Raw genomic sequence first — 27,928 nt, forward strand, 5'->3', positions numbered from 1 at the left:
TGACTGAGCTGGCAGGAGGTGCAGCCTGGTTGGAGAACTAGGTGTGCTTGCACTTCACCTTCCTTTCTCTCCCTTCCTTCCGGTCATCGTCTCCCTTTCTCTGCCTTCTTGTCTTTTTTTGTATTGGGGAGTGAACCTAGTGTTATGTGTATGGTAGGCAAATGTCCTGCCTCTCAATTACATCTCCCCATGGAGCCGGCTGTTTATATTATGTAAGTGAAATGATATGTATTTTTTGGGTCTGGCCTCCTTTATTCAGCCTAATTCTCTCTCTTTTTTTTCTTTTTCTTTTTTTCGGAGCTGGGGACCGAACCCAGGGCCTTGTGCTTGCTAGGCAAGTGCTCTACCACTGAGCTAAATCCCCAACCCCCAGCCTAATTCTCTTAAAGCATTCATTATTTCTTTACGCCCTTCCATGACAACAATATTCCATTGTATAAGAATACTATACTTTCTAAAAAATACATCTGTTGTGAATATTTGGACTGCTTATATCTTTTTTGTGTTATAAATAATGCTGCCTGTACATGCCTGTGATCTTAGTACTTGAGAAGCTGAGACATGAGTTTCAGATTAGCTTGAGATCCTGTCTAAACTAACCTCTTCCCTCAAAATAAACAAAAACTCAGATCTGGAGAATTAGGTCAGTGTCTCAAGAGCGTTTGTTGTTGCTCTTTTGGGACTTGGGTCCTCTAAAACACTCGTACACACAAAATACTCATGTAGTGATAATTTTGGAGTTTCGGTTCTTTGAAAAACAGAAATATTATGGGAATGTGCTTTCCTTTGAGCCCAGGTGTGTGGATATGGGACTACTTTGGCTCTGATTTGCCTCATGTTCTAGCATACAGGTTGGAAGAGCTATCTTTAGAAGGTATTAGGCATCTTGGGCTTTTTTTTTTTTTTTCTCTAAAGATAGTCACAGGGGCTGCTGAGATGGCTCAGTAGTAAAAAGAGTTGATTCCCTGCATCCATATATTGGGCTAACAGCCATCCATAGACCCAGTTCAGGGGGTCTGATGCCTTGCTCTGGCCTCTGTAGGACTGCATGCACATGATACACAGAAATAACTTGCAGGCTGAACACCCATACACACAAAAAGAAGTAAGTTTAAAAAAATTAAATTAGTCAGCATTGCCGTGTGATACAGAAACACATTTAACATTTTCCCCAAGAAGTTCTTTTGTTGAAGACTTACTGTGAGGTTGTTCATCCCATCAATGGTGACCCACTGGGGAGTTCATACTGACTTGACTCTGAGACAAAGGCTTGCCTTAGCCCCTCCTGTCTGTCTCCAGCTTCCAGTCAACTGCAAAGTGAGCTAATTTGCTCCACCCTGAGCTTCCCACCATGACAGTCAGCCCTGCATTATCATCATTTCTGTCATGTACAGGTTGGCCTCCAGCCCTCAGCAGTAAACAGCTAAAGATGAAAATTTCTGCAGCTGTGACTGAAATAAAATTTTCCTCCCTTAAGTTGTGTATCTCAGGTATCTGTCACAGACATGAAAAGTAAACATATACAAGAGCGCTTCAACCCTAGAAAAACGTGTACATAGATGTTTATGGCAGGTACTGTTTTTTAATAATTTTTGGATGTCTTTTTTTAAATTATTTTGTGTATATGAGTGTATAGTTATTTCTCTACTTTCTTCTTTCTTCTACCCTTCACTCTTCCACCCTTTCAACCTCTTAACCCTAAATAAGAGAGAAAAAGGGGCAGAGAGGAAAGGAAAGAGATCCCTGAATAAAGTCTGGGTTCTGAAATGGGAGACATCACTATACCACTTCCTGCTCATTATGGGTGTTGAGTTCCTTGGGACAAGTTTGATCTTCACTATAAGGCTATCTAATTTCTTCTTGTTTCTTCTTTGGGCTTAACTTCTTAACGACCCAACAACAACCCAACAACATTTTCATTCCCTCTGAGAAGTCCCAATTCCAAATATCACAGTCTCAGAAACTGTTTGAAGCTGGTGATGCAAGAGGTTCTAGTTTCTAGCTCTTGATACTATTGTTTCTTTTACTTTATTTCCTTTTTCTTTTGAGTAAGGTTATATTTTTAAATCAAAGCTGGTCTTCAATGTGATACCTTAGCCTCCAGAGTCCAATATACTTATTTGTTCTTTCTATGTGTATTAACTTATTTGATGGCTTGTATACACCTCTCAATGGCCCCCATTCCCTGTTTTGAGACATCTTGGGGTGGAGGGAATGAGTGTGTGTGTCTGTGTATATTTTTGTGTTGGTGCATATGTGTTTGTGTAGAAGCTTGAGGTCAGAGGAGAGTCTTATCCTTTGGTGTCATCCTTAGGAATGGTTTTTATCTCTCTTGAGACAGTGTCTCATTGGCCTGGAATTTTCCAATTAGGCTAGGATGTTGGCCAGTGAGCTGCACAGGTTCTCCTGCCTCTGCCTTTCCAGAGTTGGTATTACACATGTACACCATGAAGTCTAGGATTTTCACATGGGTTATGGGGATCCAAACTCAAGTCTTCATGCTGTGAGGTAAGCCTTTTACTGACTGAGCCATCTCCTCTCCAACTCCATTTTGTGTGTGTGTGTGTGTGTGTGTGTGTGTGTGTGTGTGTGTGTGTGTGTGTGTATTTAATGGCCAGTTTAGTAGGTAGGAAGTGGTAAGTCATTGTGGTTTTGATTTTAATTTGTATTTTACTAGTGACTAATAGTATTGTATTGAACATTTTTTTCCAGGTACTTAAGAGCCATTTAGACTTCTTTGGAGTAATGTCTATTCAAATCAAATCCAAAGTTTAAAAAAATTTTTATTCTATGTGTATTGGAGTTTTGCCTACGTATATGTCTGTACCAGATATGGTATCTGTAAATATAACTGATATCTGTGCAGGTCAGAAGAGGGCATTGGATCCTCTGGAGCTGCAGTTACATATAAGCTGCCTTGTGGGTTCTGGGAATTGAACCTAGGTCCTCTGGAGGAATAGCAAGTGCTCTTAACCACTGAAGTTCCTGACTTATCTTTGTAAATTAGCCTACAAAGTAGCAGGTTTCCTTGTGATTTTTCATACGTACTTAGTTTTAGTTGACCCTTTCCCTCACCTCCTCCGTTTTGTCCCCATTCCCATTTAAGTATTTTCAGTTCCCAGTATTCCCCCTTCCACTTTAAGATCACATGCGTTCTACTACTCCCACCTCTCTTAGAGCTTCCCAGGGATGGGTGATAGGGGGAAGGGCTACCTGGGGGAAGGACGGAGAGGACAGGAGAGGGCTGAGATCAGGATATAAAGTGAATAAATAAATTAATGAAAAATAGAAGAAAGAAAAAGCTTCCCTTTCCCTCTCTTGTGGGCCCCTTTCTAGGTTTTGGCCTCTACATTTCACCCGCATAAATGATGCATATATGAAAAATTAGAAAACATGGATGTTTGTGTCTCTGAGTTTGGGTCACCCTGGTTAATAAACTACTTTTCATTCCCATCCACTTTCTTGGGAATTTTATTTTTCTTCATGGCTGAATGAAATTTTTTTTGTTTACATTTACCACATTTAATAAACCTAGGGTGAGTTCATTCTTATTGTAAATAGAGAAGCAGTGAACACAGAGGAACATACATCCCTGTAGTAGCATATGGAGTCCTTTGCTATGCATATGGTGGAATAGTGGGATCATACGGGAATTCTATTTTTATTAATTTTTAAGCCACTGCTCTCCATAGTGACTATTCCAGTTTATATTCTCAATAAATAAATATTTCAGAATGTAATTAAAATATTAAAAATGAAATGCCTGGTGGATAGTGAGATAAGTGGCTGGCTGTAACATTGATGTTTCCCTCTGGTGGGATAATTTCATCCTTCTTCATATTGTTGCATGTGCTCATGTGCTGTAACATCTCACTAGGTCAGAGCAGATACTCCCTAGTGAAGTACTCTTACCAAAGCAGCACCTAATTGCTTTCCTGATAGAACCTATAAGCAGCGTTGAGCAGCTCATGTAAATGTTACTTTCAATTTTTCTTTTTGATTTTTTTGAGTCAAGGTCTCATTCTATAGCCTATGCTAGACTATTCCTTATGTATGCCAGGCTGATCTTGAACATACGACTGTCCTCTTGCCTCAGCTTCTCAAGTGCTGGGATTACAGGATTACTGTGTACTGTAGGAATAAACTCTTGTGCATTGTATGTAGGTATCACCTGTCAGTAAAGAGATGAATAGCCTATAGAAAGGCAAGATAGAATAGGAGGTGGGACATCTGATGTAGAAGAATTTTGGGAAGGAGTTGTGCAGGAGATTTACTACCCAGACTTGAAGGAAGTCAGACGTATGAACCTGAGGAGAGATAACCAGCCACATGGCAGACATAAAATAGTGTAAATGGGTTAATTGAGTTATGAGCTAGTTGGGGAACAAGCCTAGTTTAAGGCCTAGGCATTAATTCATAAACAGGCCTCTGTGGCATTATATGGGAACGGGGGTGACATAGAAAAGCCCAAATGGTTACAGTGTACTTTTAATTTACTCTTTGCCTTCTCCTCTTCATTTTAACATTTGATTTTCTTTCTTTATTTCTCTATCTCTTTTTTTAAGGTTGCAGTTGTTCTGATGGATACCCAGGGGGCCTTTGACAGCCAGTCAACTGTGAAAGATTGTGCTACCATTTTTGCTCTAAGCACTATGACTAGTTCTGTTCAGGTAAGATCCCCTCTGTTACTTTCCTTTGTCTATTTCCCCCTTCCTCCCTTCCCTTTTTTTCTCTCTTCCCCAATTCCTCTCTCTCACCCTTCTGGGGATTCAGCCTAGGATTTTGAAAATGCAAGGCAATTATTTTACAGTGAGCTCTGTAGCCTGTCAGTTATTTTCTGTTACTGCAATTTTTGTGGTTGTAGGATTAGGACTCTTATATACACTTGCCTACTTCTTCGTGAAGCCACACTAAGTATAATAAAATAAAACTTAATATCAAACTCACAGGACAAGGAGGATATGAAATAATATGACAGTACAAAGAACTATACATACGTAGTTTATATATTATATATAATTTGTGTATAGTTATTTATTTCAGGCCTACCTGCCTAGGAATAGTGCCACTTACAGTGGTCTAGAGCCTTCCATATTAGTCACCAATCAAGAAACTCTCTTCTTGGCTCAGTGGTTAAGAGCACTGTCTGCTCCTCTAGAGGACCTGGAATTGTTAATTCCCAGCACCTGCATGACAGCTCACATCTGTCTGTAACTACAGTTCTAGGGGATCCATGGCAGGAAGCCTGCATGTGGTACACATACCTGTGCCCAAGTACCTACCCTTACACATAAATAAATTAAATAATCTTGAAAGAAAAAATGTCTTTTAGTTTCAGGCATAGGACAATCTAATTGAATTATTCAGTTGAGGTTTCTGATTTCCCAAGTGACTTCAGGGTTGTGTCAAGTTGTCAATAAAATTTAACCAGTACAAACTATATGCATAACTTAAGCTCTTAGAAGCACAAAAATAATTATTTTTTCTACTTATATAATTATATACATAATATGTCAGAAAATCTCAAACCTCTTAAAAACTATTTTAAATTATAAATAAGGAATTTTGTAATTTTAGCCTTATATTTTATTTTTTTCTAAAAGACAGATAATACTGCTTGCTCTGTATTGTATAAGTATGTATGTATATTTATATACATATGTTTATGTATATATGTGTGTATGTATGTGTATATATATATGTGTATGAGGCATATATATATATGCCTTCACGGAGGATATATATTGCATACATATATATTGCTAAAATATAAATTTTCATTGTACAAAGTGTCATCCAGTGTTCTAAGCTTATTTGGAACTTGTTTGAAGCAAGCCTGAGTGTTAACAATCTTGATTTTGTTTTCTAGATTTACAATTTGTCCCAGAATATTCAGGAAGATGATCTTCAGCAGCTACAGGTAACATGAAATGGTACTGGGAATAGTGAGTAAATGATAAAATATCATGTATTTTCTAGCCTATGTGGAATCTAGACACGAAGGGGGTGTGTCTGAGTACAGGAAGAAGACAGAGAATAGGAGGGATAGGATGAAAAGGCTGTGGCTGGGTGGGGCTAGGAAGAGAGGCTTGGTCATTGAAGTGCCTGGTAGGCAAGCATGGAGACCTGAGTTTGAGTCCCCAGAGCTCATGTAAAGTGAACAACCAGGTGTAGTGGTGCGTGCCTTTTATCACAGCACTCAAGAGGTAGAGGCAGATGGATCTTTGTACGTTTGAGGCCAGGCTGGTCTACCTAGTGAGTTTCAGTGTGGTAGTCTGCTAACCCCAATGATGGAGAGGTAGAAATAGGTTATCTGGAGCTTAATGGCTAGTAGTCTAGGAAACTGGTTAGCTTAGGTTTAGTGAGACACTGTCTCATAAACAAAGGTTGAAAAGTATAGAAGAAAAAAAAAGAAAAGTATAGAAGAAACCTGACATAACCTCTGGTCTCACATAGACATGTGTATATATACACCAACATGTGCATTTACATGTACATACGACATACACATTACACAAACAACAGCAACACAGCACAGATATACACATAAAAAAAGAAATAAAAGCAAACAGCTGGAGGTGGACAGGGTCTCTGTGAGTCCTGAGCCAGCCAAGGTTTTGGGGATTGGATTTGGGTTGGGTTCTCGGGCTTTTACCTACTGAATGGTTTGCTTGGTCTTTTCGTTTTGATTAAGACTGCACACACACTACTCTTGCATTCATTTCTTTGGTAGAGGGGAGAGACCTGGGGCGATTTCCAAACATTGCTTCAATTGGTAGTCCCACTTCCTCACCCCTCTTTGGAGGAACTCAGGTTTTCATTTCTCAGTTGTTTAAGGATTCTGTTGAGAGAATATTTTACTTCTTGGATCTCTGTTTCCTCCCATTTGTTAACAGGGCAGAAAAAGCCAGAACTGGACACTTGCCATCTATTTCTTTTCTTCTGTGGTATTTTTGACAAGTTATTTGTACTGCCATATTATTTCATGTCCCCCTTATCCTATGAATTTGATAATTAAACTTTATTTTATTACACTTAGTGTGGCTTCATGAAGAAGCAGGCAGTATGTGTGGGAGTCCTAATCTTAGTGAAGGTGCTCAGTCGTTTGAATTGGGTAGCTACTTACATAGTGCCAGGACTTTTGCTGTGGGAGATAACACAAATGGAAATGTCCCTGCATACTGGTCTGAGTGCTCATAGTGACTAAAAATGCTCATGGCGATTAAAGGTAACTAGGCCCAGCCAAATGAATATTTACTTTTTTTAGATTTATTTTTTTGTGCATGAATATTTCTTCCGAATGTATAAATATGCCTGGTGTTGGATGGAATTTGTGAACCTCCATGTGGGTGCTAGGAATTGAACCCTGGTCCTTTGGAAGAACATGCTGTTAACCATCTTGCTAGATCCCAAATATTTTGCAAAAGAATACCTTAAAATTATTTTAAATAAAGTTGTCCTACAAGTCATTAACTTCTCTTTTTTAAAGCTCTTCACAGAATATGGCCGTCTGGCAATGGATGAAATTTTCCAGAAACCTTTCCAGGTAAAGCACTGTGAATGTCATTCATACCTTTGTTTAGTTTGCAGTTTAGCAATTACAGCTCACAACCCAGAGCTGCCTGTTTTTATTATAACCTGTAAGCTATAGGGATATTTTCTTTTTTTTGAGACAGTCTTGCTAGATTGCTCAGGCTGGTCCCTTTCAGCATGCCTCTGCCCCCTTTGAAAAAATTAGCAGAAAATATTGTGGTAATAACTGTAATTCATCTTGAATATGCACTTATACAGTGTTGTAATTCTGTTCTGCTCTGTCACAACAGACATTAATGTTTTTGGTTCGAGACTGGAGTTTTCCTTATGAATATAACTATGGACTGCAAGGAGGAATGTCGTTTTTGGATAAGCGTTTACAGGTAAGTAGGAAATCTGAATGGTTTTCTAAAGTTAGTAACTTTCCCATTTCCTTTTGAATATTGTCTTTAAAAAATATCATTGAAAACGATACTCTGGGGTGCCGGAGAGGTGGCTCAGCGGTTAAGAGCACTGACTGATCTTCCAAAGGTTCTGAGTTCAAATCCCAGCAACCCCATGGTGGCTCACAACCATCTGTAATGAGATCTGATGCCCTCTTCTAGTGTGTCTGAAGACAGTGACAGTGTGCTTATATATAATAAATAAATTTTTTTTTTGGTTCTTTTTTTTTTTTTTTTCCGGAGCTGGGGACCAAACCCAGGGCCTTGCGCTTCCTAGGTAAGCGCTCTACCACTGAGCTAAATCCCCAGCCCCAATAAATTTTTTTAAAAAAAGAAAATGATACTCTTAAATTTTATAAATATTAGTATAAACTAGGATAATTTTTTGTTTAAAATTTTAAAAATTACATGTATTTATTTGTGTGTGTGATAGAGAAAGAGAGAAGAGTGCTTCAGTACTCATGTGATGGTCAGGGAACAATTCTTTTCCATGTGGGTCTCAGGGATTGCACTCAGGTTGGCAGACTTGATGGGCAAGTACCTTTACCTGCTTAGCAGAAAGATGGCAGTCTTTCTGGCCCTAGTATAAGTTTTTTCATGGTAAAATTGAAGAACCCCCTGGTTCTTCTATATAATATATAGACACTGTGGAGAGAAACTCTGAGCAAAAGGCCTTTGTAATTGTAATTTCCAGTTATTTTGAATCAGGTTCTATATGTGCCTTTAGACTATATTTAGGATTGTAATTCTGTTCTTACTCAATATTATTATTTTTTCTTTTTTTTCGGAGCTGGGGACCAAACGCAGGGCCTTGCGCTTGTTAGGCAAGCGCTCTACCACTGAGCTAAATCCTCAACCCCTTACTCAATATTATTTGCCTTGGCATATATATATAAACAAGCCTAGCCTGTTCCTAAAACCAAAGCACAGGAGACCTTTGTCAGTCACTGCTAACTTATTGGATCCTTCTGGCCTACAAGCTTTCTGTTCTCCTTATGTGTTGTGCAATACCTTGTGTTGTGCAATACCTTTGAAAACCAAGTCTTTAGTCTCTACTCTCTGTTAGCTATGAGAGCCTCATGCACATGTACACTTACTACTTCTTGGGGCTGTGGCTCTTCCCATTGGTCACTGTGATCTATCACTCAGGAAGTCTTCTTTCCTTTGTCCTGATGCTAGTGAAGAATACCAAATTGTCTTTGGCTTGTAAATTTGATTTTCCTTGGCAGGTGAAGGAACATCAACATGAAGAAATTCAGAACGTTCGAAATCATATTCACTCATGTTTCTCGGATGTCACCTGTTTTCTCTTACCACATCCAGGGCTCCAGGTGGCCACAAGCCCTGACTTTGATGGGAAATTGAAAGGTGTGTTACAGACGTTGCTGTTGTACATGTGATTTGATCTTTGGAATTCCATAATGAGCAGTAAGAGTCAGTGATGATGAATCAAATGGATGCCATGAGAATAAATGTGGTCTCATAGAAAGAACAGTGTTAGTATAGTTCAGATTTCCCTCCTGCCTTACTCTGACCATCAGAAGTACTTTGCCAGTTCACTAACTGAAAATGAAGTACTGTTCTTCAGGGCTCTTCCTAAGAATGTAGTTTCTGCTTTATAAGAGATCAAAATGCTAAATGAAGGAAGACTGGAATCTAAGACATCCAATATTTTTCGAGTAAAAATATCTTCTCAGGAAAAGTACCATGATGCACAACCAAGCACTATTTATGCTCGACTCCTTTGTGTTTTTACCAAAACGAGATGCTGGGTCATAGGCTAATGTCAGGAAGTTCTGCGTCAATGGTAGGTTAGAGAATCAGAGTTGGGATGCTTGGGTACCATTATCTTATTTTTGTTCCTTATTCCTGGAGGCCCTGAGTCACCTGATGGCTGTCCCACAGTTTATACTTGTTTTTTTTTTATTAAAGATTTATTCATTTATTATATATAAGTACACTGTAGCTGTCTTCAGATACACTAGAAGAGGGCTTCGGATCTCTTTACAGATGGTTGTGAGCCACCATGTGGTTGCTGGGAATTGAACTCAGGACCTCTGGAAGAGTAATCGGGTGCTCTTAACCGCTGAGCCATCTCTCCAGCCCCAGTTTATACTTGTTAAACAGTTTGTTGATAGGCTGATCTGAATCTCTTAATTTTCCCTAAAACACCGATAATAGTTGTTGTCAGCATTGCAGTCCAGTTGGGTTCCCAGTGTTGTGCAAAATGCTTTAATACTAAGCTCACAGTAATTCCATGAAGTTACATCATTTTATTTATCTCTATATCAGGAAGCTGGCAAAAATGAGGAAAGTTAAGCAACTCACTCAAAGTACTTAGCTAAAAGCAGTGGGGCAGAGGTGCACAACTGGGTACTGGTGCCTTAAAGTCTGCACCGTGGAAATAGAAGTTCATTGTTGTTTGGAGGAAGTCTTTATAGAGTATGTTCATGTTGAGTTACCAGGACAACTTGCCCTTTAAGAATAGCCTCAGTAAATATGAAATATATAATTTTCATTCTTTTTGATTTAGTTGCTCTAAGAAGAATAAATAATATTTGTTTAAGTCAATATGTACAGACATGAGGCTACAGAGATAACTCAATAGTTAAGAGTGCTCTTGGGTTCTATTCCCAGCACCCACATTAAATGGTTCACAAATATTTGTACTGTAGTTTCAGGGAATATGATGCCCTCTTCTGGCCTTCCTGGGTACTGTCATGAACATAATGCACTTGTGTGCATGCTGCCACATACATACACATAAACTGAAATGGAAACTCAGCCGTTCTTTTTTTTTTTAAGATTTATTCATTTATTATATGTAAGTACACTGTAGCTGTCTTCAGACACACCAGAAGAGGGCATTGGATCTCTTTACAGATGGTTGTGAGCCACCATGTGGTTGCTGGGAATTGAACTTAGGACCTCTGGAAGAGTAGTCGGGTGCTCTTAACCGCTGAGCCATCTCTCCAGCCCTCAGCCGTTCTTTAGGTTTATTCTATGTGTGTGAGTGTCTTGCCTGCTTGTATGTAATATAGCACGCGTGTGTGTCCTGTGTATGCTGAGCTCAGAAAAGTGTGCTGGGTGCCCTGGAACTGGCGTTATTTATTGTCATGAGCCTCATGTAGATGCTGGGAACTCAACCTGGGTCCTCTGCAGTGACAGGTATGCCTGTCTGCGGAGCCATTTTCTCTTTTTTTTTTCCCCCCAAAGATTTATTTTTTTATTTAATGCGTATGGGGTTTGCCATCTTATATGTACCATATGTATGTGCAGAGGCCAGAAAGAGGGTGTCTGATCTTCTAGAATTAGAGTTATAGATAGTTTTGAGCCATCATGTAGGTGCTGGAAATCAAACTGGGATTTTTTGGAAGAGCAGTGCTCTTAAGTGAGCCGCTTACTCCGCCCCCACCCCATTAAGAAATCTTTTAAAACGATTTACAGACTAGCTGGTCTAAGTCTTTGAAGCACTGAATTTGAAAGGCATAACCTTTACCATCTGTTTGACACTTGTGTGATTGGCAGCTTTCCTAAAGGGGATACTGTGAGATCTTGTTGCTCAGTGATTGAGAGAGTCAAGAGTGAGGCCTGGTTTTGGTAGAGATATCTGTTTAGGTAAACAATGGAGCTAGAACCTGTAACCTAAAAAACTGGGAGAGAATTTTTTAGAGTTAAGTAGGGAGAAAAAGTTAAAGTTAAGTGCATTCATGTGTTCGCATCCGTGTGTGTGCGTGTGCATTGTGTGTGTGTGTGTGTGTGTGTGTGTGTGTAGTGTGTAATGATATATATATCATATGATATATATATATATATATATCATATGATATATATTTTTTTTCCTTTTTTTGTTTTTTGTTTTTTTTGTTTTTGGAGTGGTAGGATCTCTATAGCTCAGGCTAGCCTCAAACTCACTTGATATCCAAGGGTAACTTTGAACTTCTCTTCCTGCCTCTCCGTCCTGACTGCTAGGGTTAAGGTATTCATTGCTGTGCCCGGCTGGTAGTGTTCTTCCAGGGTTATGACACTTCATTTCAGTTGTATTTTTACCAAATCCAGACTGTTGAGTTTTTGCTTGTTTTGAGTTAAGGTCTTGCTGTTTAGCCCTTGCTTACCTGGGAGTTGATATGTAGACCAGGCTGGCTTTGAATTTGGAACAGTTGTCCTGTTTTCACTTTCTAAATGCTGGAATTGTGGACACGTTCATAGTGTCCAGTAGGTGAGCTGAGGGGGACAGATAGGTCAGTGACTTTTCATGTCATGCCCTTGTCTCATGGGGAACTCAGGTTACCAGGTGTATGCACAGGAAAAATGTCAATTTTTTCCTGTCTTAAGGCATTTTGATATTTCAAAGCCATCTATTTTGAAACTCAGTTCATTTTAGCATTTTTATGTAGAAAGCAGGTAGTTTTTAAAGGTTGTGTGACTGTGACCTGTAGGTGTATGTATTGAAAATATGTAAACCTTTATAACAATCAGAAAAACACAAATATATTATTAGTATGTTATCGGTTTGTTGTTTTTTGTATTGTTTTGTTTTGGCTTTGACTTTTGGTTTTTCAAGACAGCATTTCCCTGGATAACCCTGGCTGTCCTAGAACTCATTCTGTAGACCATGCCAGTGTCAAACTCACAGAGATCCACATACCTCTGCCTCCTGAATGTTGGGATTAGAGGCGTGTGCCACAACTATCTGACTAAATTTAATTTTTAAGTGCTTTGTTCTTGGATCTAGTATTCTGTTTTAAGAGTTTATCCCAAGGAACTGCCCAAATAAATGAGTAAAAATTGTGTTTTTATATATTTTATGTATTTTATATATGTATATTTATATATGTATATTTATACATATGTATATATGTATATTTAATATTATGTATTATATACCTATTTTATTATACATATATTTATTTATATAATACACAATTATATATACATGATGTAATATTATATATTATAATAAGGGATAACTTCAAACCAAATGTGTACTTATGAGGATTAAAGTTCAGTCTTTAGCCAGGTGTGTGTGGTAGTGCACACCTGTGGTTCCAGCACTAGGAAGGCAGAGGAAGGAGTATCAAACTTTAGGCTAGATTGGGCTATATAGGGAGTCCTTGTCTCAAAAATTAAAGAAAGTAATTACTAAAAAGAATTAGGTAGGGGCTGGAGAGATGGCTCAGCTCTTAACCTCCGAGCCATCTCTCCAGCCCCCAAATAAATAAATCTTAAAAAGAAAAAAGAATTAGGTAGATATTTGGATGTATGTGTATGTATATACAGAGAAGTCAGGGGTAAATTATTAAATGTCGAATAAAAAATAAATTTGAAAATAATTTGATGAATGAATCTGATGCAAAAATTTAAGTCATAATGTATTGTTTGAGATACAGTCTTGCTTGAATAGTAGCTCTTTGCTAGCCTCAAACTAGCTATCTACTACAGCCTACCCTTGAACCTGCTCTTCTCCTGTTTTGTTCATTCCAGTGCCAGGATTACAGATTAGTATCACTGTGCCTAGTTTCCAAGTACTTGTAAAAATGAAAATACTTAAAAGTATAATTTTTCTTTTTACCTCAATTTCAAAATTTATGTATGTCTAAGGAACTATAGTATAGTTAGGTACTGTATAACTTTTCACTCAACGATGACTTTTGCGCAAATGGTCTCAGAGATAATAGAGCCCATATGTGTCATAGTCCGCCCTGTGTAGATTGTACTTACACACTCACAGTGTAAGTACTCACAGTAGCACAGTGAGGAACTTACCTGATGACACAGTTCTTAGACTATCCCTGTTGGTAAGTGATACATGACTCTACTTTTAGATTTATAGATGGATATTTTTATAGTTTTAGAGAAGCTTTTAAGGTTGAAGGCTTTATTTATTTTATTATTGTTTATGGACTGCTGCTCCTTGTTAGTCAAGGTCAGAGGACAGGTTTGTGGAGGTGATTCTCTTTTATACTTTAGTGGGGTCCAGGTCAGTAGATCTGCATAGCCAAGCCTCTTTTAGCCACTGAGGCATATTGTACCTGCTTCTTTTTGGAGCCCATGTCTTGCTGTGTCCTAGAATGGCCTATAACTCATTATAACAGCCCATACTGACCTTGAACTCAGTCCTTCTGCCTCAGCCTCTCAAATTCTGGGATTTTCAGCTTGTGCCTTCAGGCATGGCTTTATTGAGTTTCAGTGAAGAATAAATTCTATGTTGAAAAACATAGAAGACATGTAAATATTTGATAGGACTAGTTTGAGAGCCACACAGGTTTTTAAAAATTTTGGAGACACAGGGTCTTGATACACAGAGTTCAAGCTGGCCTCTAACTCTTTAGGTAGCCTGGGTTGGCCTCAGCCGCTCAAGTCCTTGTGTTGTAGGTGTGTGTCACCATATCTGGCACATAGCACATGTGATTGACTTTATTGGGGGTGTAGTTGTAGGTAGGACTGTTGTGGGCTGGCTCAGCAGATAAGGAACGGCTCCCCCTGCCAGACTTGGTGATTTCAGTGCAGTCTCTGCTCAGACAGAAGCTGAGCTCCTATTTCTTGCAGATAGACGATCAACTGCTTTTTGAGACTTTTACCTGTTTCCTCAGAAGCAGGATGCTGTTCCATCAGCATAAAGAAAACTTCACAGGAGTAGGGGATTGCGGAAAGCAGCTATTTAAGTGTTCCCTTTAACCAAATGCCAGGGCTTAGTCTTCTTTTATGTCCTGAGAAACTGGGCTCAACTGTCAGGAGACAGTTCTTTTATGATTTAAAAGCTGTTATTTTTGGAATAGCCTTAGTAGAGACATGAGTAGTCTGAGATCTGTAAATCTTAGCATCTGCATCCTACTTGGTCCCTGTGTTTTTTAAATAGTACTTCAGTGTCATGAAAGTTGAAACCATAAAAATGTTTAAAAATAGATAATATGGGCTGGAGAGATGGCTCAGAGGTTAAGAGCACTGACTGCTCTTCCAGAGGTCCTGAGTTCAAATCCCAGCAACCACATGGTGGCTCACAACCATCTGTGATGAGATTTGATGCCCTCCTCTGACCTGCAGGCATACATGCAGGTAGAATACTATATACATAATAAATCTTTTTAAAAAAATAGATACTATATTTTCATCCTTAAAAAGAAGGCTGGAAGCTAAGTGGTATGGCTGCAGCAGCTCACACCTTTCCAGTACTCAGGGGGCAGAGACAGGTAGAGCTCTGTGAGTTAGAGGGCATCCCGGTCTACAAAGAAGTTCCAGGACAGCCAGAGCTGCACAGAGAAACCCTGTTTCAAAAAACCAGTGGCTCACTAAGCCTATTGACCAGGGTTCAGTTCCTTTAGACTCACATAGTAGAAATAGAGTGACTACCACAAGCTGTCCTCTCACTTCCACACACACTCTGTGGCACACATACACATGCACATGTGTGCACATGCACAAATGTACACATTTTTAAAAAAATTCCCAAAGGATTAAAAGGTATTGAATGAAATTCTATTTTGTGTAGGGTTCTATAGTTTAATATACATAAGCATACTGTAGAACAGTATAGTTTCTACCGCTTTATACTTTCAGTATAAAAGATCCAGTATAGAAAGATTTAAGATAGAATTTTTTAGCGTTTATTTTTATTTTATGTGTGTGGGTTTGTCTGCACATGCGTCTATGCACTGAATGGGTATAGCCTGCTGAGGCCGGAAGAGGGCTCAGAGCCTCTAGCACTAGTTACAGACTGTCATGTGTCACCGTGTAGGTTCTGGGAGTCTACCTCTCTCTGGGAAGAGCAGCCAGTGCTCCTAACTGCCGAGCCATCTCCAAACTCAAGTGTGAGGTTAACAATGTGTCCTACCTTTTTATTTCTTAAAATTTAATAGGTTCATTTTTATATTATAATTAGATTTATGGAGTGCTGAAGATCTTTTCTGTCTTGACATTGGCAAAATTTTATTTTCATTTGGCAGTTGGAAACTCATAAAGACATTAGAAAATTTGTATAAATCTTATTGCTGGTAATTTAATTCTCCTGCATCTTCATAGTTGGATTTGTTTATTCATACTTTGAAGAAAGAATGTTTCTATCGATGAGTCCCCTGATTTTGCTTTGAGAACCTTATGCAAACAGCAATGAGTACATCACTTTCCTGTCATAATGGTCTTTTTATCTTAGGGTGGCCTGGGAGCCACTGAGAAGATACTTAGCAAGTAGCAGAAGGTACAAATGCTACTACTTCTTCAAGTTTTATTATCTTGTTTTATTTTTTTTAGAGATAGAATGAATGGGCATCCCAGGTTAGTCTCAAATTCACTGTGTAGTCCAGGCTGACCTTGAGCTTCTTGATCCTTTGTCAGGACCCCCTGCTGGGATTGTGGGTGTGAATCATAGTGCCAGGCAAGAGCTTTCTCTTTTAAGACAAAATCTTAGCAAAGACAAGGCAAATAAATGGTGACTTCCTGTTTATTTTAAGAGATAGTGTATGGGTGCAGCAAAAACAGGGGGCAAGCGAAGATGTAATTTTGTTTTTGAATACACTCTTTTAATTCTGTAAAAAGCGATACTGACTTGGGAGGCAAAAGCAAGAGGATTGCAAATTTGAAACCAGCCCTGGGTAGGTAGTCAGGATTCTGTCCCGAAAGCCAAACCAAGCTAAACCATGTAATTTCTTAAAAAGCAAGAGAATAAATGAAATATCCCAGAATTGAAACCAAGATGAGGCTATTCTGGATATTCTGCTCTGAACTGGACAAGAAGGAAGGTTACAAATGTAAGTGCATTAGGACAGAAGTCTATCAGCAGCCTGGTCACAGCCAGAAGATAGCAAGCATAGCCATAACTCCCTTTCTCTAGGAGGTTTTTGTGCTCATTTTGGCTTCTTGTGTCTTTCTTTATGACCCTGTATAGATATTGCTAGTGAATTCAAAGAGCAGCTACAGACTCTAATACCATATGTACTAAACCCATCTAAGTTAATGGAGAAGGAGATCAATGGTTCAAAAGTCACCTGCCGGGGACTCTTGGAATATTTTAAGGTAAATATGAATTTTAGTTCTAATTTGCTTTGTGTAAAGTTGATTTTAATATTAGTAATTTTCTGGGGGAGATGGTCAGAGGTATTTTACGATGTTAGTGTCCTTACAGAAGTGGGCCACTGGGTGGCAGTATGGGCATAAGAACCAAATGATGTTCTTTGCCCTCTCTTGGATTAGTCATTCCTGTGTCTTCAAGGAAGATGATGTGGACAGAAGCTGGTTAGGAGGTTGCTGTGAGTAGGAGATGCACACATGGGACAAAACTGTCTCCAGGTGGATGATCTCTATCCACAGGTTGTGAGACCATTGTGCATGGGGGACTGAGTGGAATCCTGACTTTGGCAGGCATGTGTGCTTGAGAATATAGATAACTCAAAATGCTAACATGCACTCAGAGGTGTGTCGTGCTTCTGCTAATTCTTGATTGTTGATCTAGGATTTTAGGAAAATGCATTTGTGTGGTCTCACTATTTTAAATATGAGCAAATATTTAGAATTACATATTTTTGTGATAGTTTCTATCTTTATATTTTAAGGCATATATTAAAATTTACCAAGGAGAAGATCTGCCTCACCCGAAATCCATGCTTCAGGTAATGAAGTTTTTGGTATTCTAAGTGACATTTTTCAGTTGATAGAATTGACCCAAATAGATACAATTGAGTCCTGAAGAAGAGAGCAAGGCCACTCTCGTTTAATCGCCTTTCTTTGAGCATTAAGAGTGTTCTTTACAGCAAGTGTATGTACCTCTGCTGTGTCTGTGCTCTCTATAGAGCAGTCAGTGCAGTCGGGGCTGCTCTTCAGGGCACAGTGGGAAGCTCTGCTTTGTTTGATTGAGTTGAAAAGGGTTCTCCGCTCATTTGTTTAAAACAGCTTTTCACTTTCATATGCTGAATATGTGGATATTTCTTGCTAAATACTGATTTTTTTAGTAGCAAAATATTTTCACAAAATTGTTGGACCTTGTGACTTGTAGTATAATGAAAAATGTCCTCCCCCTCCTCCTCTTCCTCTCCTCCTCCGCCTTCTATATCTTCTCTTTCTTCTCTACCTTCTACCTTCCTCCCCTTCCTCCTTTTTTTTTTTCTTTGAGGCACTGGGATGGAGCCCAGGTGCCTCACCCCTGTTGCTAGGTAAGCGCTGTGCGCTGAGCTTCATCTCCAGCCCAGAGCAGCATCAGCCATCAGCCAGGTTTAAAGTTAAGGAGATTATATTCTCTTGAGCTTTAGAGCTTTGGTTTATGGTAAAGATTCTTAAGTGTCAGAATAGATGTTTTGGCACAAAAATTGGTGAAAGTATGTATTTTATAAGTTGAATTATATGGAAATATAAAAAAATAACAGGCCTATAAGGAAAAATGGGAATAGGAAGAGCTATTTTTGCTTGTTTCTGGGAACATGTTACGAGAAGTATTCCACACTTTCTTTCTTAAAAGGCCACTGCTGAAGCCAACAACCTGGCAGCCGCAGCCTCTGCCAAAGACATTTACTACAGCAGCATGGAGGAGGTACGTGGGCAGCCCTGTTCTGAGGCGGCACTCCCTACGCACGGCTACTGCACGGCTACTGCACGGCTACTGACTCCAGAGGCCCAGCCTGGATCCCCTCAGTGTAGCCTTTTTGTTTGTTAGAGACAGAGGTCTATGTAACCGGCTGGCCTGAGGATCCTTGTGCCAGTGGAGGGTGTCTGACTGCACAGCCTGCACCTCACTAATGCTGCTCCACAGGAATGTGCTTTAACAGTTTGTTTTCACCCATGAGTCCTTGTGTGTGCATGCCACATAGACATGGTGTTCATGGAGGCCAGAAGAGGCATGGGAGCCTGTGAAGCTAAAGCTCCAGGTGATTGCGAATGGCCTAACGTGTGTGTTAGAGATTCAGCCTGCTTGTCTATAAAAGCTGGAAGCCCTCCATTAACTTCTGAGCTGTCGCCTCTTAAGATGATGAGACAGAAGCTGTCTTCCAGGTCACCCTAGTAATTGGGATGTTCGGATTATTACATTTTAATTTTTCTTTTCTTTTGAAACAGAGCCTTTCTATGTAATTGGGATCTTCTAGTTGTTTTTATTTTTCTCAAGATGGAGTCCAAGTTGGTTGCAAATTCATAGCAATTTTTTTTGTCTCAGTCTCCTGAGTCCCAGATTACAAATGTGTGCTGCCATATCTCTTAAGAGTTTCTGTGTATATCTCTGTACCTGTAGGTGCCTGAATGTACCAGAGTCACACATCGACCTCTTGGAGCCTTAGTACAGGAGGTTTTGAGCTTCATGATGTGGGTGTGGGGAACTGAACTCTGGTCCTGTGAGAACAACAAGTGTTCTTAGCTAGTAAGCCATCTCTCCAGCCTCCCAGGGTCTGGTTATTAACCATTTCTAACCAAGCTTCTAATTGATTTTTGTATTTTTATACAATGTCTGGCTTTGACCTTGGATGTTTGTCTTTTCTGGCTTTTCTGACTTGTCATTTAAGCAGAATCTCGTGTAGCTTAGGTGGCCTCAAGCTCTTCAGGTAGCTGAGGATGATCTTGACTTTTCTGATCCTTCTGTAACTGCTTGTGGAGGGTCAGGACTACAGATCTGTGTCACCATACTGATTTATATGGTAGTAGGATTAAACCGAGGCCTCTGTGCATGTAAGGCAAATACTTTAACATGTAGGTTATATCCTTAGTCTCCCTTGAATATTTTCTGAAGTTAATTTCTAAGCTTTTTTTCTAAACTCTTAAGAGCATTCTAATCTTTACTGTGTCTTTTTACTTATTTTATTTGGCATGTACAAGAATTTTCAGCGTGTGTTCTTGTCATTTTTAGATTTGTGGGGGAGAGAAACCTTATTTGTCTCCAGACATTTTAGAAGAAAAGCACCAAGAATTCAAACAACTTGCTCTGGACCACTTTAAGAAGACCAAAAAGATGGGTGGGAAGGATTTTAGCTTCCGTTACCAGCAGGAGCTAGAGGAGGAAATCACAGAACTGTATGAGAACTTCTGCAAACACAATGGTAGCAAGAACGTCTTCAGCACCTTCCGAACCCCTGCAGTTCTGTTCACAGGCATAGCTGTGTTGTACATAGCCTCGGGCTTAACCGGCTTCATCGGGCTTGAGGTTGTGGCTCAGCTGTTCAACTGTATGGTTGGACTGCTGTTGATAGCACTCCTTACCTGGGGGTACATCAGATACTCCGGGCAGTATCTTGAGCTGGGTGGAGCTATTGACTCTGGTGCAGCGTATGTGTTAGAGCAGGTAAGAGACTGAGGGTCTGTGGTGATTGTGCTTCTGTAGTAACAAGAATTTCATAATGAAAAAGGGGATAAGCCCATTTTCTGATGGGCCTTACATTTTATTCATTTTTAGGATATTGATATTTAATCCTGATGTTTTGTTTAATGCCTGAAAATGGCCCCTTAATGCAAAAAGGGGTCTTTTTGTAGAAGAGGATGAACTTGAACTCTGGAACTCCTGATTCTGCTGTCTCCAAATAGCTTTTAAGTGCTACAGATGATGTGGGTATGAGTACATACTATCTGCTAGACGTGGATGAGCTCCAGTTTTCATATTTTATTTTTTGAGACAGGGTCTTTTTGTAATCTAGGCTGGCCTAGGGCTTACTGTGTAATACATTCATAATCTTTCTACCTTGGCCTCCGGGACTGAGTCTGTAGGTATGTACCACTACAACTGGTCATTTTGTATGTTTTTAGGACTAGTTTCTTTTTCTGTGACATAAATAGGTTAGTCAGGTGAATGGTATGTAGCCAGGGGAGCAAGCCTTCACCTCCACAGCAGAACAACAGATGCTTTTCTGACACTTAGGAGTCAGCCTTGGCATCATGGTTTCCTTTCACCATGGTCGTCTCAGTTCCGCTGCCTTTTCAGCATGCTGCTGATGGGGAAAGATATTTGGAAGTTATCTCCTAGGACTTAGGTTTTTCATGCCCTGTTTTAATTCATTAACTAATATATGGACTAAATGGATTTTTGCAGGCTTCTTCTCACATTGGTAATTCTACTCAGGCTGCCGTAAGAGATGCCATCGCTGGGAGACCACCTGCTGATAAAAAATCTCAATAGCATCTTAATGGGAAGATCCAGCAAGAGCCCAGTCAGCGTCTGGATTTCTGCTAATGCCATCACGGGTTCAGTTCCAGGGGAATGGCAGATCTGAGACAGGGCACTGTAGTAAATGAGCTGACCTTGGCTATAGTTTCCACTTGCACTTGTCTTGGAAGCAGTGCTTTTTCTTGCTGTTACAGGCTCAAGGCTACTCTTTTCTCTATTCTCTGCTTTTTGCACTTTAAGGGGTGGGTGGGGGCGAAAAGGAAAACAAACGCAGCTTTTAAGTCTTTGACGTGCCACACAGTGCCTTTTAAGACCAGTACATCCCTCTGCAGCCATGGAGGCTGAGGAATGGAGGACAACCTCATGAAATGTGGTTTTGTTGGATCAAGTTCTCTTCTGGATTTTGGATTTTAGTTCTTTTGTACCTTTGGAGATTTGTCTTTTAAAAAAGTTTACACAACTTGAAAAAGGCTGAGAATGAAAGCCCACTGAAGTGACACTTATTACACGTAAACCTTTTCCCTAGTACTGGTGACTGAACCATTGCCTGAGTGTGCTAAGCAATGGCCTAGCCTGCAGCTGCCCTCAGCCGCTTGCCTGTGCGACTCAGATCTTGAAATTACTCTGCTCCCAGGTGGTTGTGAGCTTTCCATCGTCCTCCTCCCTCCCTAACTTCTCAAGTAGTTGAATACAGTACAGACTTGTGGTCCCATCCTTGCTTCAAAGCCTTATTTGTATGAATTCTCTTTGCTATGCAGCATGAAAGAAGTTAAATCACTTAATACTGTTTCAGATTGTAAGGTTTATACCGAGAAAGCTGGCAGTTTTGTTGAACTTGCTTTTTTATTTTTATTTTATTTCTATAGCTTCTTTCTAGAAAAGAGGCAACTATCCTTAAAAAGGCAGTGATTCATAATAAAAGGAATGAGCTAGAGACTGCATGGTAAAATTGTAGTTTGAATGAACCTTGTGACCTCTGATAAGTCATCTTGAATTTATGTCTTGGTGAGATTCACTGTACATTTATGTCAGTCATAAAAATAGTCATTTTCAACAGAGAAAAGGCATTATCAAATATTACTCCTTTTAATTAATGATCACTTTCATTTTATCTAGTGCTAATACCAAATGATCTGATCTAAAGTCTTTACTCAAACTGCTATGTGTGTGTGTGTGTGTGTGTGTGTGTGTGTGTGTGTGTGTGTGATGGTGTTGCCCTGGCATAGACCAGACTAGCCTTGAACTCATAGAGATACTTGTGCCTCTGTGTACCATTGTGCCTGGGCCCAAACTTTTTTATTTTGTATACTATCTAATGTTCATGATATCAAAGCTAGACTGTTAATTTTATTTAGTAAACTTTCCTTTTTTTCCCCTCCACTGAAGAAGTATGTATATTTAGTCTAGCCAAACTATTTAAAATACCTCTTTAGCTGGGTGGGTTAGCACATATGTTTAGTCCCAGCACTTGGGAGGCAGAGGCAGGTAGATCATCTCTGTGAGTTTGAGGCCAGCTTGGTCTACAGAGTAAATTCCAGGATGGCCAGGGCTACACAGAGAAACTGTCTTAAAAAAAAAAACAAAAAAACAAAAAACAGAAAACAAACATTCCCTCTTGATTCTTCTTTTGGTTAGACTAGCAGTTTTAAAATAATTGGCTTAGGAAGGACAATTGCTCAGATTCTAAAATTTATTTTTTTACATCTCCCTTGATTATGTGATAAAGTTTTGTCTATTGCTTTTTTCTTCGACCTGTAATAGTGAATTATTGTGGACTTAAACCTTCTTAAAACATACCTGAAGGTATAGAACCCTCAATTTTTGAGATAATTCGAATTTTGTTTTGGGAAGGAGATACAGAGTTTTGGAAAAACCTAGTGTAAATTTTATGTATGTGGGGTATGAATGGAAGGTAGGAGAAAAGGAAGTCTTGCACTTAGTTTTATCACAGCTTTATGTTTAGTAACAGTTTTCCAGTCAAACGTGTAATGAATCCTGAATTAATACTAAGCATTTTAAATATTTTCATACCATCTTATCCTACAAATGTTGGTAATTTTTCCTGTTGTTCTGACATTTGGGAACAATTGCAGCTTGTTTTAAAACTATTCACTGCTCATGATTGATGGCTGACTGTAAGGGCCTGGAAGCTCTCTCCTGGTGTAGTGCAGAGTTTTCAGGTGATGTCTCCTATCTGAAAGCTTGTATTGAGTTACTCCTGATACTGAGATAAAGTCAGACAGGGTTTTGGGGACAGGGTTTTGTTATATAGTCTAGGTTGGCCTTCAGCTTACTTTGTCATTTAGACTGGCTTTGCATTTAGGTTCTGCTGCCTCCGATTCCCCAAGTGCTGAGCTTGTAGGTGTGTGTCCCCACACCCACCTCTGCTTCTACTCTTAATGGTGAGGCAGATGATGCAGGGAAACTTTGTCAATGCTTCAGTATTACACCTGCGCGCGTGCGCGTGTGTGTGTTTAAAGTGAGTATTCCATTAATTAACTAACTCTGCTCCTGGGACATGTTTATAAAGTTTTCTTTGAGGGTTATTAGGAGTTCTCTTTGGCCTGTTTTCTAACTTTAAATTGTTGTTTTTCTATCACAGTTTTCAACACAAAATGCCTTTTTATTACTGGCTCGAAATAGTTCTGAGGAGATTCATAACTGGTTGAAAGAGTCTGTTAACAACTCCAGCCTTTTCCTTGTGGCTCAGGGATGTGAGGGAGTCAGGCAGTGTCCCTGTAGGTGTTCTGTGCAGGCAAAGTTACTTTGTGCACTCCTGTCACCATGTGGAGCACATTTATATAATCATAATGGAGATTTCAGAACATTAAGAATAACTTACTGTAGGAAAAGCTAATTGTTGCTGGGGATGTTTTTTTCTTGCTTTGGGGTACAGGGGACATAATCATAGGGCTGTGTGTGCCAGGCTGTGTGTGTGCCAGGCACTCCCTCAGGGCTGTGTGTGTGCTCGTTCTGTCCACCAGGTTTGCCTCTTGTCATCAAATGGATAAAGTCAAAACTTTGTTTCACTGAGAAATCTCTCATCATTTACTTGCGATAAAATTTGAGCATCCCTTTTGAAGAGTACCAAAAATATGTCTCATAGATGTATGTGGCTTATTTCTGTCCTTCTTCCCTCCCTCTACTCCTTTCTCTCTTTCTGTGCAGCCCCAGCCAGAGGTTTTATGTTTGATAACTCCTGTATCCTGCGTCAAGCCTCTGATTGGTTATTCTTGATTCACTTCCTCTCTCATCAAGACAGATAAGCACTATTTTCCTTGTAGTTTCTTCAGTAGTTCACACATAGTGGTTGGTACCTGGGATATGTGAATAAGACAAAAATTCAGTATGTTAATATAAGCCCAAGCAAGGAAAGAAATTTCCTCCCCCCAAAAGTACCATAGAAGTATCAAAAAGACCTATTTTGTTTGTGTAGGTTTTTTGGAATGTAATTGAGTATGATTTGATTTTTTGTGGGGAGGGGGTCAGAAGTGAGGCCATAAGGAAGCCTCATTTAGCAAAGTGCAAAGTAATCCTGTCTGAGTGGCCTGTTATAGTGGCTACAGTTGTTTTCATCAGGAGTTGTACTTGGACACTGGTTCTCATCCACCTTTTCATGCTTTAGACTAATCTAGGGTGTATGAAAAGAAAATGAGACTCTGTCTTGTAGCTAGGGATTGCTGAAGTGCTTTTCTGCTGTGGCCCTGGGATCACCATTTATAAACATCAATAGGTGGTGGGTGGGTGGGGGTGGGGATGAATGGTCAAGAATGAACTGATCCACAGAATGGGAGTACCTAGACAGGAAGTGCACTTCTGCTGCCAGATCTGCTCCCCCAGACTTTACTGTGTTTAGAACCATCAGGGTATCCTGATTCAGACGCTTGTCCAAGCTTTTTAAAGCTGTCATAGTGCCTTCTCTTAATGTCTGCCTTCACACACTAACAGGTAATTGGGATTTTTAAAAATGTTGATAGTGTCCTGTCCCACACCCTGAAAAAGCCCAACTGGGTACTGTGACTTGAATCCCTACATCTTTTGTTGTTTTGTTTGAGAAAGAGTCTCAGTGTGTGAACCTGTCTGTTCTAGAACTCACTATATAGACCAGGCTGGCCTTAAGCTCACAGAGATCAACTTGTCTCTGCAAATCCTGAAATCTTTTACACACACAAAACCCTAACATGTTAATACCTAATGAACAAAAAGGATGGGATCGTAACTATGAAGTCGTCACCTATGTACCCCACAGCAGGGACCAGAAAGCCTTATGGGAAAGAATTTCATGAGCTAGAGCTGAAGTGCAGTGTTCTGACAAAGGGGCAGTCACATTGATGCCTAAACCTTATAGTTCAAAAGTGATGAAAATTGTTATGAATGTAAGCCTTACAAGAGTTAAATGTTGAATATACACAGTTGTTCTCAATTTTATCTTAAAAATGACTTGTTATACTTTCTGATAGGTCGTTTGCCTTTGAATGGCTTTAAAACTATAATTTTTTAAAAGCACAATGGGAATCGATGATGTTTCACTTTTGGGTTGTACATTTAATGGATTAAAGATCACACCACCACACCACTTGTGTTTGTTGTTACTGTTCTTGTGGAAGGACCTATAGAACAGAGTGCGGCTTGGTCAGGGAAGTTAGTGACCTGGTCAGAGATGGGACAATGGCAAGGCAGCTCACTTTTCCCTCCACAGTGACATTGAACCTGGTTAGCAGTGAGCTAGTAAGGCTGTTGTGTCTTCCAACTGTAGTCTCACACAGTGGGGAGGATAGGGAGAGTGTGCTGAAATATTTCCTCTCCACAGGTGACCGGGGAGGCAATGGGGAAGTGGCACTGAGTTTCTCCAATCCTGAGAAAGCTTTGTGGTGGTTGTTTTGTTTTTTAAAAGTCTCACTATGCAGCCTTGCCACTCACTATTGGCTGGCCTCAGGATAGAGTTCAGGCTGGCTTTAAACTCACAGCAATCACCAGCCTCTGCCTAGAGCAGCACTGGGATTGGAGGAGTTTGCCACTACACCATGTGCCCCCCCCCCCCCCTGCTTTTCTCTTCTCTTTCCTTGTCAGAACATGGTTATGGTACATGGTGAACAATGCCTTGGGGAACTGTGAAAGAGTCTCCAGTAAAAAATGCAGAGAGCCATTTACTACAAGTGCATTTGTTCCCTTGATTGTTTACAAACATGATTTTGTGCCTCTGACAAAAATTGCAATCGACTTATAAGACATGTTACTTTTTGGATGTAGGAAGATAGCTGTAGAACCCAGTTTGGTGAAAGGACATGATGAGTGCTGTCCTCAGTGTGCTCTGAATCTGGATATGGCTGCTTTCTGCTTTTCCAGATATAATAATCAACAGAGCTCGCTAGGCAATTGTGTTACAATTGTTCTGTCTTGAGAGACGGTTTTTAAGTTGGTCTGTTCTGGGAAAGGGATGCTCTGTTGATATTTATTATGTGTTTATTGGCATTTATTTACATTTTTTTGGACTCGACTTTCTTTGGCTCATTGCTTTCTTTGTTGCATTTGTATATATAATGCACTGAAACTGAAGTAAAATTTTCGACATTAAATTGTAGTCCTTACTCCTTAACATCCTCAAATCCTAGGTCTCGGGCAGATCTGCATAGGTCGATGAAGGTCAACAGTTGCTCAGTTTGCCCTTACACTATTTATCTGATTAATACTTGATTCCGCTTCTACCTATCTTGTCTGGGATTATAGGATCAAGTTGTGCCACATCCAATTCATGTAGTGCTGGAGATGGAAACAATAGAAGAGTAGTTATAACGGTGAGACAGGGCAGAGGTCCTCCATCTTATGTTATTGCTGAGGCTGTTTGTAGGTTTAGCTAGATTTTGATCTTGATGGAGAATCTGTGGAAAATAATCCAACTCTTGGAACCTGAGGTCAAGATACTCTAACTTAGCTTCTGTTAAACTGCCTATTTGTGTACTGTCCACCAGCTAACTGCTTATCTTGGCTTCTGTTATACTGTCTGCTTGTGCAAGACATTCCTGTGTAACTGCTGAGGGAAGTAGATGTGGGTTTTACCTTTAAAAACCCCTTGCTCTAAATGCTTGGGTCCCAAATATGTGAGTAGTTCCTACCAACTGGAATAATGATTTTTGACTGGATAAATGTTACAACTTGGATGGGAAAGATTTCCTGACATTTTGGAGCCAAGGATTACAGCAAAGTCACAATACAATAAACCTCACAGAGGTTTATTAGGGGTGGGGGGCAAGAGGGTGGCTACTTATGCTCTGGAGAGGCAGCAGAGAATTGAGCAGAATACATGGTTTATTTAGGGATTCTTATGGGTGGGATGCAGGCTTTCCAGGGTGGCCTGGGAGTAGAGGAGTTATGTGACCTGATCTTGGGTCAAACATATATTTTATTTCCTAGGCCTGGCCATTCAGCCTCGGGGCTGGGAACTGCCTTTAGGGCCATCTAGGAGATGGGGCCTGGCCACTTTACACCTCAAGGGACTGGGAATGGATGTAGGGCCTTTAGAGAACTCTAGGGGCAAGCCGTAGCCTTTGGAGCTCCTCAGGGACAGGGCCTAGCTGGTGGAGCTCCTTAGGTTGAGGCCTACTAGATGGGGCTCCTGGGAGTTATGGGGGTGGGTGTGCTGCAGCTCGAAGGCCTGAAGGGGTTAGGCCCAGCCATCTGAGTAATCTAGGAACCTCCTGGCCAGAGGTCTCCAGGCATGCAGGCCTTGCTTACAAAGAGACTGAGCATGGCAGGGAAAAGGCCCTTCTGCCTCCTGACTTGCCATGAGTAGCCAACAAATTGGCTATAAACTTTGTATGAGTGGTCTTCTCTGGTGGGCTTCTCATTCATTTTGGAGGCCCCCAGCAAGATCTCCAGAGACTGAATC

General features: G+C 40.1%; 1 protein-coding gene across 5 annotated transcripts in view; it reads left to right on the forward strand.

Moving 5' to 3' along the window:
* The window catches only part of Atl3 (atlastin GTPase 3), a 46,393-nt gene extending 19,775 nt beyond the window's left edge, over positions 1–26,618 (forward strand). For 3 of the 5 annotated variants that reach the window (NM_001044241.2, NM_001439599.1, NM_001439598.1), the window contains 10 exon segments: positions 4,566–4,670; positions 5,870–5,920; positions 7,490–7,546; positions 7,824–7,916; positions 9,206–9,344; positions 16,858–16,985; positions 17,522–17,578; positions 18,421–18,492; positions 19,795–20,226; positions 20,968–26,618. In NM_001044241.2, the coding sequence (NP_001037706.1) occupies positions 4,566–4,670; positions 5,870–5,920; positions 7,490–7,546; positions 7,824–7,916; positions 9,206–9,344; positions 16,858–16,985; positions 17,522–17,578; positions 18,421–18,492; positions 19,795–20,226; positions 20,968–21,054 (1,221 nt within the window). In that variant the 3' untranslated portion in view covers positions 21,055–26,618. 5 annotated transcript variants of the gene reach the window in all.
* The last annotated feature ends 1,310 nt before the right edge of the window (positions 26,619–27,928 follow it).

The sequence above is a fragment of the Rattus norvegicus genome, chromosome 1 (genome assembly GCF_021556685.1).
Source record: "Rattus norvegicus strain SHRSP/BbbUtx chromosome 1, alternate assembly SHRSP_T2T, whole genome shotgun sequence".
Taxonomy (NCBI): domain Eukaryota; kingdom Metazoa; phylum Chordata; class Mammalia; order Rodentia; family Muridae; genus Rattus; species Rattus norvegicus.